At 39.6% G+C, this 18,072-nt stretch overlaps 1 protein-coding gene across 1 annotated transcript; it reads right to left on the bottom strand.

Moving 5' to 3' along the window:
* Positions 1-6,663: 6,663 nt before the first annotated feature.
* On the bottom strand, positions 6,664-7,812 carry LOC132132377 (olfactory receptor 1C1-like). The gene has a single exon (XM_059544747.1). The coding sequence runs from the start codon at positions 7,810-7,812 to the stop codon at positions 6,823-6,825; it is 990 nt and encodes a 329-aa protein (XP_059400730.1). The 3' UTR covers positions 6,664-6,822.
* Positions 7,813-18,072: the final 10,260 nt, after the last annotated feature.

An 18,072-nucleotide genomic window follows, 5' to 3' on the forward strand; every position in this document is an offset into this window, starting at 1 on the left:
GATAACTGTTGTCTTGCTTTTGTTTCACCTGCGATGAAGAACTGTTATAGAAATACACTCAGAATATTCAAGTAATCATTTAATTTCTAGTACCAGTGCTTTATAGACAAAATGCTTAGAATTTCTTTGATATAATCATTTTGAACAAATAATAAAATTAGTCATTGCTGTAAAATAATTAGACAGAAACAATATTTATACTTTACTTTCTCCAAAGCTGCCAGAATGACATTACTATACCAGCCATCAGACAGATTTATAATAGATCATGGCTTGGGCTTGGGACTTTAGTTGATGGAGCAACGCTTCTTCTCCCCATAGACTTGAAAATGAAGGGGCATGCATATGAAAATGTAGCAAAATCTCAGCAATTATATAATAGAATAGAATAAGATAGACTGAGAGGTCTTTCCAGTCATGAGATATTCTACCAATACTGCCACGGGAACCATTTCACTGTTTGTATAACTTCTTTGAATGTATAACAGTATCAGTCGCATTAGATCATTCTATCTGGTATTATACATTAGGTGGGATTATAGTTTCAGATATCTGTTGTGGTCATTGTACTGAATGCTGTGTATATATTATGTTCTTGGTTTGAGTAATTGTTTGTCATAGCATTTCACTATATTCATTTAGTTAAACAAACAAGGCCTAATATAATCAGTTGTTTCACTGAAGCACAAGCATGCATAGATGCAGGAACATATTTTATCTGGGTGGTGCGGCTTGATGTTGCAGGGTGGGGCTGCTCGCATGAAAAAATACTATAGTAATTTATAGTATAGTACAGTATTCTGTCTATAATATATACAGTATAATACACTTTACTATAGTATGGTTCAAAAACATTATAGTATTTACTATAAATTACTATAGTATTTTTGTGGTTGATTTTAAGCAAAATCCTAATATTAAACAGCCCAAACATGGCATGGTAAAAAGGCTTTATAAACATTGACAACTCTCTGAACCAGTGTTGTTGAGCAGGGGTCACCATGCTCGATCATGGATTTCTGGTGTTCTGCAGAGTTTACCCCCAACCCTTATCAAACACACCTGAACCAGCTTATCAAGGTATTACAAGGTACAGTATATGAAACTTCCAGGCAGGTGTGTTCAGGCAAGTTGGATGTAAACTCTCCAAGTTTGGTGACCCTTGGTGTTAAGCATTATCAAATTTAGAAGCTACAATAGGCAGTGAATCATGCAGTGATTGACAGCACTCTGATCCAATGGACGAAAGCTCTCTGATCCAAAAGTCATAAACCACAACAACAACATATAAAAACGAAATAATCTTTAGAGTAATTTTGTGGAAAATTAAAATTGTAGAAAAAAATTCAAGCCATGTAAAATGCAAACCTGTAATAAAGGATCTGAGATCACTCTCAAGAAAAAAAATCACCTGATCTCAAACATATGTCATTCAAGACATCACTATATTAAATAATGGTTTAATTTACAGTTAAAGAGCACTGATGAACAAAAACAGTTGGACAATCTTTGATAAAATCATGAACATGAACTGAACTAATAAAAATAAAAGCAAACATTGGAGAAAAAACATTACAGAGAAACGGAGGAAACATATGGTTTATACTTCATCTTCTCCAAACCTCCAACAATTTCATCATTCTACCAGCCATCAGAAAAAATTTATATTAGATCATGCTCTTGACCTTGGGATTTTAGTTCATGTATCAACCTAATAAAGAACCCGATACTCAAAACAACAACATGATTGTGAATTATGATCATATTTGAACAGTGAATGCAATGTTGAGTAACTTATTTTAGGCACAATATTGCCAGTTACCTGGCCCAGTTTTGATCCATCAACGAAAACATTTCTAAATGAAGCTAGTAAACAATGGCATGTTTTCGAGAAACACAATGTAATGTGGCGGTTCACTCCCAAATTACTCAGTGTTATTGAACTAATCTTTTGTACAACAGTTCAATGACTCTACCTACCTACTGGTCTGACTTTGTTACCTGGAGGAAGTGTCGATGAAAATCCTGACTGCTACAGTAACACACATATTGACAGTGACTGAATGGAACACATTTTTGGGGTGACTAGATGCAGCTGTTGAGCCAAAGCACTTTGGCAGGAAGTGTCACATTGCCTGGGATGACTTCTGTGAAGTGGTAAAGTGTCCAGCGAAGCCCTCAACTGCAGGTCCAAACAGGCCAGTAGGGGAAACTGGGAAGTTAAGGAAGGGGACCTTATCCGCATCTTTGATTTTCGTGAGGTTTAGCCATAAGTGTTGCTTCAGGACCACTAGGTTGGCCATGGATCTGCCGATTACCTGCGCTGTCATCTTGGTGGCGCAAAGAGCCAGGTCAGTCTCTCTGTGCAGTTCTTTGAAAGTCTGGGACGGACTCGTCCATACAATGGAGTAGTTTGGCCTGGAAGACCTGTAAGACTGCCAAGGACTGGAGCGCTGAAGCTGCCTGTCCAGCAGATGAGTAGGTTTGTCTGGCAAGAGCTGAAGTAGTCCTACACAGCTTGCATGGGTGGGCAGCCTTTGCCTTTCAACCGATGGCTGAGGGCGGGCAGAGATACGCGGCCACAGACTCATCCAGGGGAGGCAGATTGTCATGCCCTTTTTCTTCAGCACCATTGACAGTCATGAGGGCGGACGAAGAAGAGGCACGGGGGCAAGCCAAGTAGGGGGCATGGCAAGACTTGGTGATCTTGTCATGTACCTCCAGGAAGAATGGTGAATTCCAATGCTGTGGGTGGGCTCCTCAGGCAGGGACCATTCCAGACCCAGCTCCTTTACAGCCTTCGCCAGGATGCGAATAGTCCATCTCAAGATTATGTCGCTCGCAGCCGCAGAGGCACGCTGGTCTGGGAGGGAGAAGTGGATAGGAAAACCCTCTCCGAGTGGAGAGAGTGAGGCACGCGGAGGTTCAGCCGGCTCTTCAGTTCCTCTGCCCCGCTGCTTTTTTCTCACAGGCTCCTGGGAGGAAGAAAGCAAGAGGGCTCAAGGGGTTTCTGAAAAGCACAGAGAGGCAAGACTCATCTCCTCACAATGAGGACATTCCGTCTCGGTAAGCGCAGCTTCAGCGTGGGCAGAGCCAAAGCATAAAATGCATTCACCGCGAATGTCAGCGGCCTGTAGGGGAGCCCTGCATGAGTGACATTAATGGCAGGGCATTTGAAACAATGCTGGAAATTTTCTCTTTGAATTTGCTCTTTTAATCTGCCGGACAGCAGCATGGAACCGGAGACATCGCTGATGCAGGCACAAACGCAGCGAGAAGCTGCGAGAATGACAGAGCAGGAGGTCTCTTGATCCGCTGCGAGGCTTGATCACAGCAAAGGCTTTCTCAGTCTTGTAAAGCCAAGATATGCAGTCGTCGCTGGAGGAGAGTAATCTGAGGATCCTATGGCGATGTGCCACTTATATAACCAGATGCCCCCACCCATTTTGGCAGACTTTACCGCCATACGCTCAAACAGCTCCGTTTTATATTCACTGCATAAACCAATGGCCGTGCAGTTATACTACATTACTAAAAAAAAAGCTTCAGTTATCAGAGAAAAAGGAGTTTTCCCCATAAGCATTTTAACAAGACACAGTACAAGTATTGAAAGGAAAACAGAAATACCAGCTTCCCTTATTATAAAGTTAATTGACACACAAACATCAAGCATCAGTATATGAATCTCAACACCAAATGTCACCAAATGTCAAAATGTCACCATTGTTGAGATTCATACACTGATTCTTGTGTGTCTAAACATTCAGTAGTTCATGAACAAGGTATCTTAAATGAACACAAAGAAATGTAGATATTCTGATTAATACACTGCTGGATGTTATGCTGTTATTAAAATGCATTTATTATAGTCACTAATAAAAAATGAAATGCATAGATTACACTCTAGAAGCAATCAGTTGATCAGATCATCAGCAAGTAGCCAACATCCCCTGATCACATTTTTTCTTACTGTTTTTTGTTTGCCATAACAAACATAGTTACAACAGCCAAAAATAAAAACTAACATTGAATAGTTTGAGTCAATCTGCCCAACTACTGATCACCATAATGGTGATGTCAAACCAAACTATTATTTTCAATGAACCTTCAACATCTAAACCTCTGTTAATCTCAATAAGGACATTTGTAAATGTATGAGAGAAATAAAGTCAATCTGGTTTATATGAAGTGAAGCTGGTACTGCTGTTTTTTTTTTTTTTGAGTTATTTATAATGGTGCTTGACATCAAACAAAGTTTGGGTTTTCACTTTCACTAACTTCTGAGCATGTTCTGAGCAGTAATGTAAGTCCATATCTATTGTGGTGGAAGTTTTATTAGAATGTTTTAACAATGTTATCAATACACATTTTTCAGAATAGGGAACTTCTCTCATTTTGCTGACCACTTAGACCACGTATATGAAACATCTATTTGAAGTAACGTACGATTACAATGACATCTGACATCCCTTTACTTTACTATGGTTTTCTTATAAAACTTACTACCCTCCAAAATAAAAAAAAGCATGCTAACTGTTACCCATAGTTTTCTAAGCATGTTAAATTCTCATAAAGGCAATCTTAGTTACATTAGGTACATACTTGATATGATACTGACCTGCGAAGAACCACCCTGTTCTGTAAATGTTAAGCAGAAGAGAATATAAGGAATACATCGTTTATTATGAGGGTATCAACTAATATGACATGGTTAGCAAAGTTAACAGTGCAGGACTGGACATCTAGCTTAACAGTTACCTTTCATGAAACAAGAAAGCCTAACCGAACTCAGAAACACTGATTACCAACGTAGCCGATCAGCACGTATATTTAAACTATAAACAATAGAAATGTATAAAGGTGAGTGATTTCAGAGAAGAAGAAAAATATAATAAGATGGAACTTACGTTCATTGCTGTTTGACACTGGCAGATCACAAAGATTGCAGTTAGTTTTTCCCCCTTCTAGTTACTTCGGGCGCCAAGCAACGACCCAAAGTAGCTCTTCTGATTGGCTGAAATTCTCTAATCTCTACACAGTCCCGCACACAACCTCTACAGATGCACAACTCACTTTTGAACCAAATATCTTGGTGCAAAAGGGAGAACACGATAAACTTGTCACTTGAAAGTGAAAAACAGTGTTTGAGATTCGTCACAGCAGATTCAAGCAGCTGTAGTTATATAAAAAAATATACAAGACATTTAAATATTCTACAAGTGTGCAACTCTCATTGGATGAATTCAGGTACTGATTTGCGGATGGGCAAAATTTCTCCACTACTTCAAATTTCTTGATGCAGGTGTGTAAATGCGTTTTGCACCATATTCACTGCAGCAATTGTATCAAAATGTGAGCATACAAGTTTCTTAATTTGTGATTTGTAGAATAGGATTTGTGCACCTGCAATGAAGAATTTGAGAAGGTGTAACTGTTGTGTTGTGTTTGTGGGAGAGAAAAAAAAGTCACAGGTTTCAACTCAACTTAAAACATTTCTCTCTGTGACTTCAAATTTACAGATAAACATGTGTGGCTTTTCCCTAAAACTACAAATCGCACTGTCACATGCGTTCAGTCGTTTTGACTCAAAAATACCTTCATACATGTACTTCTTGAGCAGTGCTATCACTAGCAGACTTTCTCCAGGCACATCGCATAGACCTGAGTAACTGATAATAACATTTATTGTATTAACATGACCATTTTTAAAGGTGTCATATCATATTATTTTAAAGTTCATTGTTTTGTGTATTTGGTGTAACAGAATATGTTGACATACTTATATAATATTCAAAAAAAAATTATTTTTCAAATACTGTACATGATTGTAGGTCCTCTATGCCCAGCCTCTCTCAAATGCTTCATTTTCCACAAAGCTCCCACACATGACATAGAAATGTGGGCATGTTTGAACGAGGCGTTTTAGCCGGTCTGGATCAGCCTTCTCTTTTAGATAGAATGAATGCTTTTGTGGGAGACTTTGAGCTTACACATGCACAAATAGTTACATAACACACTGAAGAAAAGGAAAAATTTTAAATCTAAAAAACTTTAGATCAGTTATGTGAATTAGTTGTTGCAGTACTAAAATACTGTCAACCCATCATGTGTTGTTTACTGTGTGAGTTCATAGATGCAGAATGCTATTATATGGACTTACACTGTCTGTGTGTGATGGGGTTGTGTAACTGCTTGTAGGTATTGATTGTTTTACTTCAGTTAAACACAGATTAATATAATGATTTAGTTCCCTGAAGCACATGCCTACATTACATGATCTGAGGTCTCAAGAAATGAAAAGCTGATTTAATTCACAAACTGTCTGAGGGCCACAATCAGCAGAACAAATGCCAGCTAATGATTCATTCAAGGTATCTATTCATAAGGATAAAAAACATGATACAGAATTTAAAACATTTGTTATATTGAAAGAATTGTAGGGCAAATGTACTTTCATTTGACTTGTTAAAATTAAATCACTGAATAAAATTGTAAATATTTTTAAAGCTTTAATTTTTTATAGACTCTTGACTTAAATTATTTGTACACTATTTTGAAAAAAAATTTACTTCATTTTTCAATATTTTATCAATTTATATCATCAGTACTGTTACAACATCTACTTACAATATTCAATGAATCAACTCTGTTAAATAAGATATTTGTTGAATGATCACAGCTGATGAAACAAATAACCAAATATCTGTAGTCAAAGAGTTTCTTTCAGAAATGTAATGAAAGTCAACACCAATATTGTGCAAGGAAAAATCCACCTCCTGCTGTTTCACACACTGATCAGAAGATATGAGATTAAACCTGTAATTATTTTAACTTTATCCTACTGCATTTAGTTTTTCTTTCTTTAGTTGTATTCACTTTGCTGCATTTATACAGTTCTTTTATGGACTGCATGACCTCTTCTGTCTTTAGAGTGTATATGATGGGATTCAGCATTGGTGGTATTGTCTGAGTCAGGGAATTGTTAATTATCTGGAGGTTTGGATGCAAAGGTGTTGTTACAGATGCAAGGACATTGCACAGAACTGGGAGATAAAAAATTGCCACCAATATGAGATGTGAGGTGCAGGTTTTTATGGCCTTTATTCGGTCAGCACAGTGAGCAATCTTAAGCAGAGCCACAGAAATGCAGAAATATGAAATAATGATCAGTATGAGTGGTGTGCAAATCAGGAGCCCATAGGAAATTTTACCCATCAAAATATTTATGGAAATATCATTACAAGCTAGTGCACAGATAGGGGCATAATCACAAAAATAACTATTAAGTACATTAGACCTACAAAAAGATATTCTATTCAGCAAACCTACAAGTACAGAAAAAAATATCACAGACACAATCCACATCACCCCTATGATCAGAAACATTGCTGGTTTGGTTACAATGGCATGATACCGTAGAGGAAAACAAATAGCAACCAGTTTATCATAAGCCAAAGCGAGTAGTGTCAAAGACTGCAGATTCATGAAATGATATACAAAAAACATATTTTTTAGACACGCTTCATACAAAATGTCTTGGTTATCAAATAAAAACATGTCTATGATTTTTGGAATCAAAGCTGAGCTTTCACACAGATCAGAAAGTGCCAGATGAAAAACAGCAATGTATTTGGCTGTGTGAAGTCTGCGGGCCAAATATATGATACACATGATAAATGAATTCCCCAAAACAGTTACAACATACACTAAAGACAAGAACACATAGTAATATTTTGCATGTGGAATATTAGAAAAATCTAGACTTGACTTGAACAGGCCCTGTGTCAAGGGGGGGCTGGCAGAATAGAACATAAAAACGTAATAAAATATTTATCGTGTGACCATCTTTATTGATTATTTTAACAAAAGCCTGAAAAGCCCAGAGGCTCACAAATGACCTTGGTCTGTCATCAACCATCCTCTGCCTCGAGACTCCACTCCTCTGGCTGCACCTCATCCCTTTGGCTCTGTCAGGCTCCTCCATCCCTTTGGTTCGTCCTCAGTCCTCTGTCTCTCTGGCTCCACCGCAGCCATCTGGAACCCGTCTCCACCTCGGTTGCTCCACCTTGGTCCACCGGATCCTCCCATCGCCCTGGCTCATCGGCTCTCTGTCTCCGCCTTGGGCTCCTCCACCACCCATCGGTCGGCCCCCTGGAGTCGGCAGCTATCCCTCCTCCATGGCTCCTTCCTCAGTCTGCACCACTCTGGGCCATCACTATGGTTCTCCTGTTCCAGCTCCAAATCCTTCCTGTTTCCTCACTGGCTCCACCCTCTGTCTGATCCGCCCTGGCTCCTTCTGTTTCCTCCCTGGCTTTTCTCTCTGTCTGAAACGCCCTGGCTCCTTTTGTTTCCTCCCTGTCTCCTCCACCTGAGCCTCCTCCCAAGTTCCCGAACCCTGCCCCCCCCCCTGCTGTTCTATGGTGCAAGGACATGCCTTCCCAGGTGGGGGGCAATATGTCAGGGTTTTGGACCTGGGGCCGGTTTTATGAAAATCTTCTTTAGAAATAAATTAAGAAATTTCTTAAGATAAATTCCATGAAGTTCGTAAGAATGTTCTTAAGTTAAATTCTTAATAAGTTCTCAAATATATTCTTAAGAACATCTTATTTTTCTTAAGAAAGAAAATAACTGCTGTTATCTGAATTAATACATGATGCACTGATAAACTCACACTATTGTCTTTTTGTGCTTCCTGCAGATTACCCTAATAATCATAATAGGCATGCACACTATTTTCGTCACAACTATGACTGGTGCTCAGATTCAAGTTTTTAATGTGGTGTGTTTTTGAACAGTTTATTTTAAAATAGCCTCTCTCAACCTGCAGCAATGTTTCATTAATTTTTGTGATGTTTTGTGCTTTCATCTGAGTGAACACTTCCGGTATGTGTGTCCATGCTTCTACAGCAAATGCGTCCTGTGCATTCATATGTGCTGAATACTGCCGTATTTATGCCATATTTATAAGCTTAAATTAAAAGCGTTCAATTAAAGCTCGCTATCTGACGCATTTTAAAGTTGCTACTGAGTTTTGAAGTCAGCAAAAAAGTAGCGTCACACACAGGCTAATCATGACCGATCGTGTTTACAATAACAGTCATCGCTGTCACTTCAAAAAACTCGTGCACATCCATAGTCCTACTATGTGTTATATGTAGGTGTTGTTGTTGTTGTAACGCTTTAATATAGCAATTAATTTGAAATAACCCAATAAATTAATTAAATAATTAATTAAATAAGTCTGGAGCTGTCCTAAATTTAAAAAGTAATTTACAATGATTTTTAAGAAGATTCTTTTCAAGAATTTGAATTCTTCTTAGGATTTGTCTTAAGAACAATCTTAAGAAAAAAGATAAGAATATTCTTAAAATGGATTTTTGGGAATACAAAATATTCTTAACTTTTTTCTAAAGTTAAAGGAGTAAATCTATACATATGAAAATGTAACAAAATCTTTGGACTCTGCAATTATAAAGTAGAAAAATTGTAAAGTGCATAAAGTTATTATTGCATAGGCTATTCATTGATCTAGACAAATAATTGCAGAATCTTATTTTGATGAGTGGGACTATGCGTATTCTTCAAGGTAATAATAGCATTAGTTCCCCTATACACAAAGCGCCAGTTTTACCAAGCGAGAATTGCATAATACTCCATTCATTCATTACACTCAATTCCATTCATAGGTGAAACCCATTCTCACTCCTGCAAGTCCAAGGAAAAAGGGTCACGCCAAAAGCACCCTTTAGCGTCTTTATTGCAATGTGGATTACTTATTGCTATTAAAGAGAAACCTTTGGCATCAACACACAGTAAAGGCTGTTGATCCAGGGCAAACAAGTGTGTGATGGTGGTGTATATAAACCTTCAGGGTGGTAGTTGAAATCATGTTCCTGTGTCTCTTTCGGTTAAACTCGTGATCCGGGGCGGGGGAAGCAGTATTCTGGCAGGGGCCCCATAGCTTGTCTGCTCCCTTCTGTCTCAGGGGCAGGGCACAATTTGACATTTGCTTGATGTCATGTTGGGTCAGTGCTCTGAAAAGACCCATCTCTTTAACCTGGCATACACATATTACACAATCAATTTTCTATAATTCAAATCCATGAAATGATTGTTAGTTCACATTAATTAGGTCAACCGGAACTGGGAACACTTCCCATAACACCCGATGTACTAGTTACATTGTGAGAAGAATGGCAACTATACTAATATTAGTCGGTTTTATTCTTATACCAATGTCACTGTAGCCACCCAGATTCAGTCTGTATCCAGTTAAGGTGGTCACTGAAATCCCTTGTATCCAGTCCGTATACAGTCCAGATAGTGGACCAGCACTTAGAGATGACCTCTACAGCCCTAAATGTCAGCAGAGACCATGTCAACTAGATGAACCCTGGAGACAGAGATTATGTGAAGACCTTGTCAACTACATGGCCATCGGGACAAGACCACAAGCACCAGATGAGTTCTCTGCTCAATCTGACCTGTGCTGCAGCCTGAATTTAAACCACACCATGTGGCTTTCATCTGGCCAAGGTTTTTTTCTCCATTTCTGTCACAAATGGAGTTTTGGTTCCTTGCCAATGTTGCCTTTGGCTTGCATAGTTGGGGACACAACAACAAACTGATATTAACTGATAAACCGACTGTTTTTTACTGTCCTCTTGCATTATTGTCACGGGCCGAGCCGGGGGTGTGGCGGCACTCCCTGTCCACCGACACCCCCACCACCACCCTCCTTGAGGTGCTACCCTGCAACAGAGAAAAAGCGGACCACAGGAATTCAGAGTTAACACGTTTATTTACTTAAAAGAAATGGCTCTAAAAGCGGTACGAGCTTCCTCCCTTGAGATCGAGTGACGGTGTGTGTGGCTCTAGTTCCCCTCCTCCACTCCCGACACAGTAAGGTGAATACAGCCCGAATGGCTATGGCACCAGATGGCGATGGCTTGGTGGTAACTCCGTTCAGTGGCTCAGTGGGGTTTCAACACCAGTTCAGTGTCTCTGCAGGACTTCAGCACAGATTAAATATGAATGGTTGAGTCAGTGGATACTCAATTCCATATGTCCCAGGCTCCTACAATGGTAGCAGATCGACAACGGCAGATAACTCACTTCAGTAACTCTGCAGACTTTTCACTAAACTCAGACAGAGAGAAAGGAGGTGCATATAGGTCACGGCTTTAACAAGCTCTTTACTGGGTTAAGACAGAAAGATGGTAATTATACTTCACCGCTTCAGCAGGTCCTTTACTGGATTCAGACAGAATGGACGGTACGTATACTTTACTGCTTCAGCAGGTTCTTCGCTGGATTCCGACAGAGAATAGAGAGCGATATGTACACTTCACAGCTTTAACAGGCTCGTCACTGGATTCAGACAGAGGATAGAGAGAGGCAAGTACACTTCACACCTTTCACAGTTTTAACAAGCTCTTCAACTTCACAGCTTTAACAGGCTCTTCACTGGATTCAGACAGAGAGAACAGAGGTAAATACACTTCACCGCTTTAGCGGATTCTTCATTCACAGCTTTAGCTGATGCTTCATTCAGGGCTAAGACAGAGAGTGGAGGGTACATACACTTCACCGCTTTAGCGGATACTTCATTCATAGCTTTAGTCAGGGATTATAGGTTGGTCGCCCGTACACTCTGCAACATCCCACACTCATGTATACACTACAACACACTCAATTCACACGTGATAATTGAAACTCAGCACAGCATGCACGAACCTCAAATCCTTAAGGTAGAGTGCGGGCCCATACGACAGTCTCAACCAATGAACTCTCCGTATGCTGATACTCTCACTACTGTGTCATTTCCAAACATCCATCTCCAGTTCCTTCCTCATTGTGTCACTACTGCATCTTCACCGTTTCTTCCTCTCTCCTTCCTCCATCTTCTCCAATCCTTCCTCCCCTCCTCCTGCGTCTTCCCCAATCCTTCCTCTCTTCCCCTTCTCTCAAACGCTAACTCTTTTTATTTCCCTCCCAATCCAATTACCTGCTTAAGCATTGTCCCCCGCACAGCTGTCAGCGCTTATCCTCGTTATCTTCTATTCCAGCGTATTTTTTTCTGCTTCCGTGTATCCCGGAACCGGCCTTGTGTTACTCTGGAAGTGCTCCCCGCCACAACAACAACCTCGGCCTATAGTTCCGGCCTTCGTCACCCCGTGACATTATCAGCACACAATTTTCCAATTTAAAACTGTAAAGCTGCTTTAAAACAATCTGTATTGTTTAAAGTACTATATAAATAAAGGGAACTTGAGTTGAACTGATTTTTCTTCCTTTAGGGATCAAGTGGTGAATTTGCAAGTGATGCCTCATGACAAGGGAAAACCAGCCCTGCACATACACTTGAACAGTACACAGAACTTTAGAAGATCTGGCCAGCTTTTTGTCTGCTTGGGAGGACAGCAGAAGGGGAAGGCTATCTCCAAACAGAGAATGACCTACTGAATTGTGGATGCCATTCTGTTGGCTTATCAAGCCCAAGGTATGCCATGTATCCTGGAAATAAGGGGTCACTCCACCGTGATTGTTGCAACCTCCTTGGATTTAGCAAATAATGTCTTGTTGGCAGTGAAAGATATGGCAGCTCGCAGTGGATGTCGAGCTGCCTTATCCTTCAGCAGACATCTGTGGAGCTGCTGGCTGGGCTACACCCAACAACTTTGTTAGATTCTACAATCTCAGGGTAGAGCTGATTTTGTCCCGAGTCTTGGTTAATAACAGGTAAAAATTGGGTAGCTAGCTGGTGATAGCACTTGCATTTAGCACCTTTCCTTCACTGAGACGCTCATCTAGGTGAGTTTCCCATATTGGCAAACCCTAGGACACACTTGTGACCTCAAAAATTCCCCTTTACAGGTGAGCCCATGTGTTTGGGTTATATGTGCTGTTTCCCTACTGTTAATACCATATGATGTGTTTGCCACTCTTCACCTTCCCTTTGGTGAAAACTGTGTCTTCAACAGTTATTTTTGCATAGGCTCTACACTGATATAGACAAATAATTGCAGAATCTTATTTTATTCCAGGTAATAATAGCAATAGTTCCCCTTTACACAAAGCACCAGTTTTACCAAGCGTAAATTGCATAATTATCCATTCATTCATTTCCATTCATAGGTGAAACCTGTTCTCACTCCTGCAAGTCCAAGGAAAATCTGTCATGCCAAAAGCACCCTTTAGCGTCTTTATTGCAATGTGGATTACTTATTGCTATTAAAGAGAAACCTTTGGCCTCAACACACAGAAACCCGTTCTCACTCCTACAAGTTCAAGGAAAATCTGTGTCATGCCAAAAGCACCCTTTAGCGTTTTTATTGCAATGTGGATTACTTATTGCTATTAAAGATAAACCTTTGGCATCAACACACAGTGGCTGTTGATCCAGGGTAAACAAGTGAGTAATGGTGGTGTACATAAACACTCAGGGTGGTAGTTGAAATCACATTCCTGTGTCTCTCTCTTTTATATGATGCGTTTCCCACTCTTCACTTTCCCTTTGGTGAAAACTTTGTCTTCCCCTGGACAGAGCCTCCACTTACAGATTGTAAGTGTATTTATTTCTTGTCTTATTAGTGTTTAGCGCAGTTGTCATTGCTAGGAAACACTTATTTGTTTACTGTGTTGAGACGTGGTGCATTTGGTCTCGTACTCTATCGCATACATTGTCAGTGTCGTGCACTTGCTTAGACCTTTGTTGTGATAAACAGTAAAGTGTGTTCAAGCGCTAGCAAAAGACAGTGTAAAGAAATACCCTTTGTGAGAAGCAGTTAAATCAGCAGGAGTTAAAAGCAGATAGTAAGTGTATTTATTTCTTGTCTCATTAGTATTTAGCGCAGTTGTCGTTGCCAGGAAACACTTATTTGTTTACTGTGTTGAGATGTGCTGCATTTGATCTTGTACTCTATCGCATATGTTGTCAGTGTCGTGCGCTTGCTTAGACCTTTGTTGTGATAAACAGCAAAGTATGTTCAGCTGAGTTAAATTTCCGTTTTGTCGGGTATACAAAATGTTAGTATACCGCGGCAGCCCTCCTCGTGTGAAGACCAAAAAGTGTAAAGACCATCGACTCTACCGTGCGACTCCACCGGGCAGGGACACCGGCAAGGGATATAAGTATTGTTTTGATTAATAATTTTTTCCTTCTACTTGTTTCGTTTCTGTTTCAGACACTGCTACACCTGCAGCACTCTCCAATAATTTCTCATTTTCCCACTCCCCCTGTTTGACTGGAAGAGGTGGAGGTACTGGTCTGCTCATCTCGAACGATTGGAAATTTTATCCTTGACCATCTTTGAGTATCAACAGCTCCTTTGAATCCCATTCAGTTACTGTTAAAATACATTTTGTAGTTGTCTATCGACCCCCAGGACCAGTAGGTAACTTTTTGGATGAATTAGATGTGCTGCTTTCAACCTTTCCTGAGGATGGTACTCCCCTAGTTATGCTTGAAGATTTCAACATCCACCTATATAAATCTCTGTATGCTGATTTCCACACTCTGCTTGCCTCTTTTGATCTCAACCGAGTGTCAACTATTGCTACTCACAAATCAGGCAACCAACTGGACCTTATTTATACACGACACTGCTCTGCTGATCATGTACTGGTTACTCCACTGCACACGTCGGATCACTTCCTCCTCACTCTTAACCTCAACATGGTCCCTGACACATCACTTACCCCTCCACATGTCATCTTTTGATGTAACCTACGCTCACTCTCACCCTCCCGGTTATCTGCAATGGTTTCATCTTCACTTCCTTCCCCTAAACTGTTAGCATCTTTTGATGCTAACAGTGCCACTGATACTTTCTGCTCCACTCTTACATCTTGTTTAGACACTGTTTGCCCCTTGTCTTGTCTACCAGCCCGTACCATCCCTTCAGCTCCTTGGTTATCTGAGGTTCTACACAAACACCGTTCTAAGCTTAGAGCTGCTGAAAGGGTGTGACGCAAATCCAAAAATACTACTGACCTTAATGTGTATCAGTCACTCCTATCTTCCTTCTCTGCTAATGTCTCCACTGCTAAATTGACATACTAAAATAACAGAATTAACAATTCATTTAACTCTCGCAAGCTTTTTAAAACATTTTCCTCACTTCTTTGTCCTCCTCCTCCCCCTCCTGCTTCATCTCTAATAGCTGATGACTTTGCCATGTTTTTCATTAATAAATTTAAAAACATCAGTGCACAATTTTCCACACCACAATCAGTCAAGCTCATATCACCAGCAAACACACACTCATTTACATCCTTCTCTTCACTGTCTGAGGCAGAAGTCTCCAAACTCATCCTTTATAATCATCCTACTACTTGTCCGCTTGATCCTATTCCATCTCATCTCCTTCAAGCCATTTCTCCTGCAGTTGTACCTGCACTCTCTCACATTATTAATACATCCCTCCACACTATTTTCCCTCATCATTTAGACAGGCTCGTACAACTCCACTACTTAAGAAACCCACCCTCAACCCATCTCTTTTAGAGAACTACAGACCAGTTTCCCTTCTTCCTTTCATTGCAAAAACACTTGAACGAGCTGTGTTCAACCAAGTCTCTGCATTTCTCACACAGAATAACCTCCTTGACAGCAACCAATCTGGCTTCAGAAGTGGACATTCAACTGAAACTGCCGTACTCTCTGTTGTTGAAGCCCTAAGACTAGCAAGAGAGGAATCCAAATCTTCAGTACTTATCCTGCTTGATCGGTCCGCTGCTTTTGACACAGTTAACCACCAGATCCTCCTATCAACCCTACTGGCAAAGGGCATCTCAGGAACCACACTTCAGTGGTTTGAGTCTTACCTATCAGATAGGTCCTTCAAAGTGTCATGGAGAGGTGAGGTGTCCAAGTCACAACATCTAACTACTGGGGTGCCTCAGGGCTCAGTTCTTGGACCACTTCTCTTCTCTGTCTACATGGCATCATTAGGTTCTCTCATTCAGAAACATGGCTTTTCATACCACTGCTATGCTGATGACACTCAACTTGGCGGTAACTACTCGCATCTCAGATTGTCTAACAGACATTTCTTGCTGGATGATGGACCATCACCTTCAACTCAACCTTACCAAGACAGAACTGCTTGTGGTCCCAGCAAACCCATCGTTTCATCACAATTTCACCATCATGTTAGGCACATCAACCATAACTCCTTCAATAACAGCCAGAACCCTTGGAGTTATGATTGATGATCAGCTGACTTTCTCAGACCACATTGCTAAAGCTGCCTGATCCTGCAGATTTGCTTTATTCAACATCAAGAAGATCAGGCCATTTCTTTCGGAACATGCTGCACAACTCCTTGTTCAAGCTCTTGTTCTGTCCAGGTTGGACTATTGCAATGCTCTCTTGGCAGGTCTTCCAGCCAGTTCCTGCTCGCATAAGATTCAAGGCATTGATGTTTGTTGCATTGAAGAAGCACAAAGTCACTATATATATATAACTATATAGATCTAACTATATCCAACACTAGCTTGCTCTATTCTTTTTCTATTCTATCTGTTTTCTTTTTATTTATTATATTATTTAAAAGCCCTAGCTACTTGTTGATTTTTACAAGGCTCGTCAGGTGTGCTCTGATTGAGGCCATTTTGAGTGAGCAGAGGCGGGCGAGCTTGAGAACGGTGCGGCCGGCGGATTCTACAATCGAGCCTCCATTGGGCTTGTGGCAACCACATGTGAAGACCCTGGGCTGGACTCAGCTTCATCCATGGTGAAAGCCAATCCGGCAATCTACAGTTCAAAGTTGATGTATTTCTTCAGCAACCAGCACAGATCAGCACCAGGCATGACGAAGCAGATATCGTCCTCTTTTGGAAGGCAAAACAAAGTAGTTTCATTCATAGTTTTATTTTACTTTTTTCGAACATCTTAATTGGCAACACTGACACCGTGGAACATTTTTGCTTGAGTTAACTGCTTATTTAAATTTTACTTTATTTTCTTTAAAATAAATTTAAGCTTCTGTAATGTTTATTTAATTTCAGTTACATTACTGCTTGCTTTTAATTCACCAAAAAGTGTCTAAATGTCTTCTGAAAAAGACCATGACTATAATCTAGCATTCATAAAATGAAATAATTAGGTTTAAGTATGTCATTTCCATGGTATGCACAAAATTGAAATGAAAGGTATGGGTATGCTAATTAGACTAAATAGCAAGATAGCTGGCTAAAATCTACAAATAAATTATAAACCGTTGCCTTTATTTTGTTGCCTTTGATTTCTTTTAGTCTATTTTAGGTATTTCATATTGTTCATATTTCTATTTGTTGTAATAAGTACTTGTCACTGTAGGCATAGTTGTAGGAGTAGCTCATGTCTGGTCTCTTCAATAGGCAGTTTTAACAGATTCACTCATAAAGACAGATTCACTCATAGTTGTAGGAGTAGCTCATGTCTGGTCTCTTCAATAGGCAATTTTAACAGATTCACTCATAAATTCTGTAATTCTGTTGAATTACCTACAAGACAATTCAACATCTCCATTTATTTATTATTTTAATTTATTTACTACTTATTTATGTTAATACTTATCAGTATTTATGTTATGTTATGTTATGTTATGTTATGTTATGTTATGTTATGTTATGTTATGTTATGTTATGTTATGTTATGTTATGTTATATGGCGGGGGCAGAAATCTAAAATCTTTCAAATAGTGTAACTAAAATTATCCTGAAAAACACTGCCCATCCTAGCTTTATGTGTCTGGAATACAGTGTTGGGAAGGTTACTTTGGAAATGTAATAGGTTACAGATTACAAGTTACCCTATTTAAAATGTAATAGTAGTGTAACTTTTTTAATTACTTTAATAAAGTAATGTAACTAATTACTTTTGAGTACATTTTGATTACTTTTATAAATTTCTAATGAATGTTAATTTGCAACTGTTAATCATCTTCAACCATTTTACACCATGCAGGTTTAACCTTAAAGTAGTGCTCAATACTGTCAGACTTTCACCATCCTTCATCACCTGAATTAAGATGATCACATTTGAACACATCCACCACACAATCAGACTTTAGTACTGCCTTTTAC

The sequence above is a fragment of the Carassius carassius genome, chromosome 49 (assembly GCF_963082965.1).
Source record: "Carassius carassius chromosome 49, fCarCar2.1, whole genome shotgun sequence".
Lineage (NCBI taxonomy): Eukaryota > Metazoa > Chordata > Actinopteri > Cypriniformes > Cyprinidae > Carassius > Carassius carassius.

Bases quoted from the DNA above. Each gene is read 5' to 3' on its own strand.
- LOC132132377 (XM_059544747.1), bottom strand. From the start codon at position 7,812: ATGTTCTATTCTGCCAGCCCCCCCTTGACACAGGGCCTGTTCAAGTCA.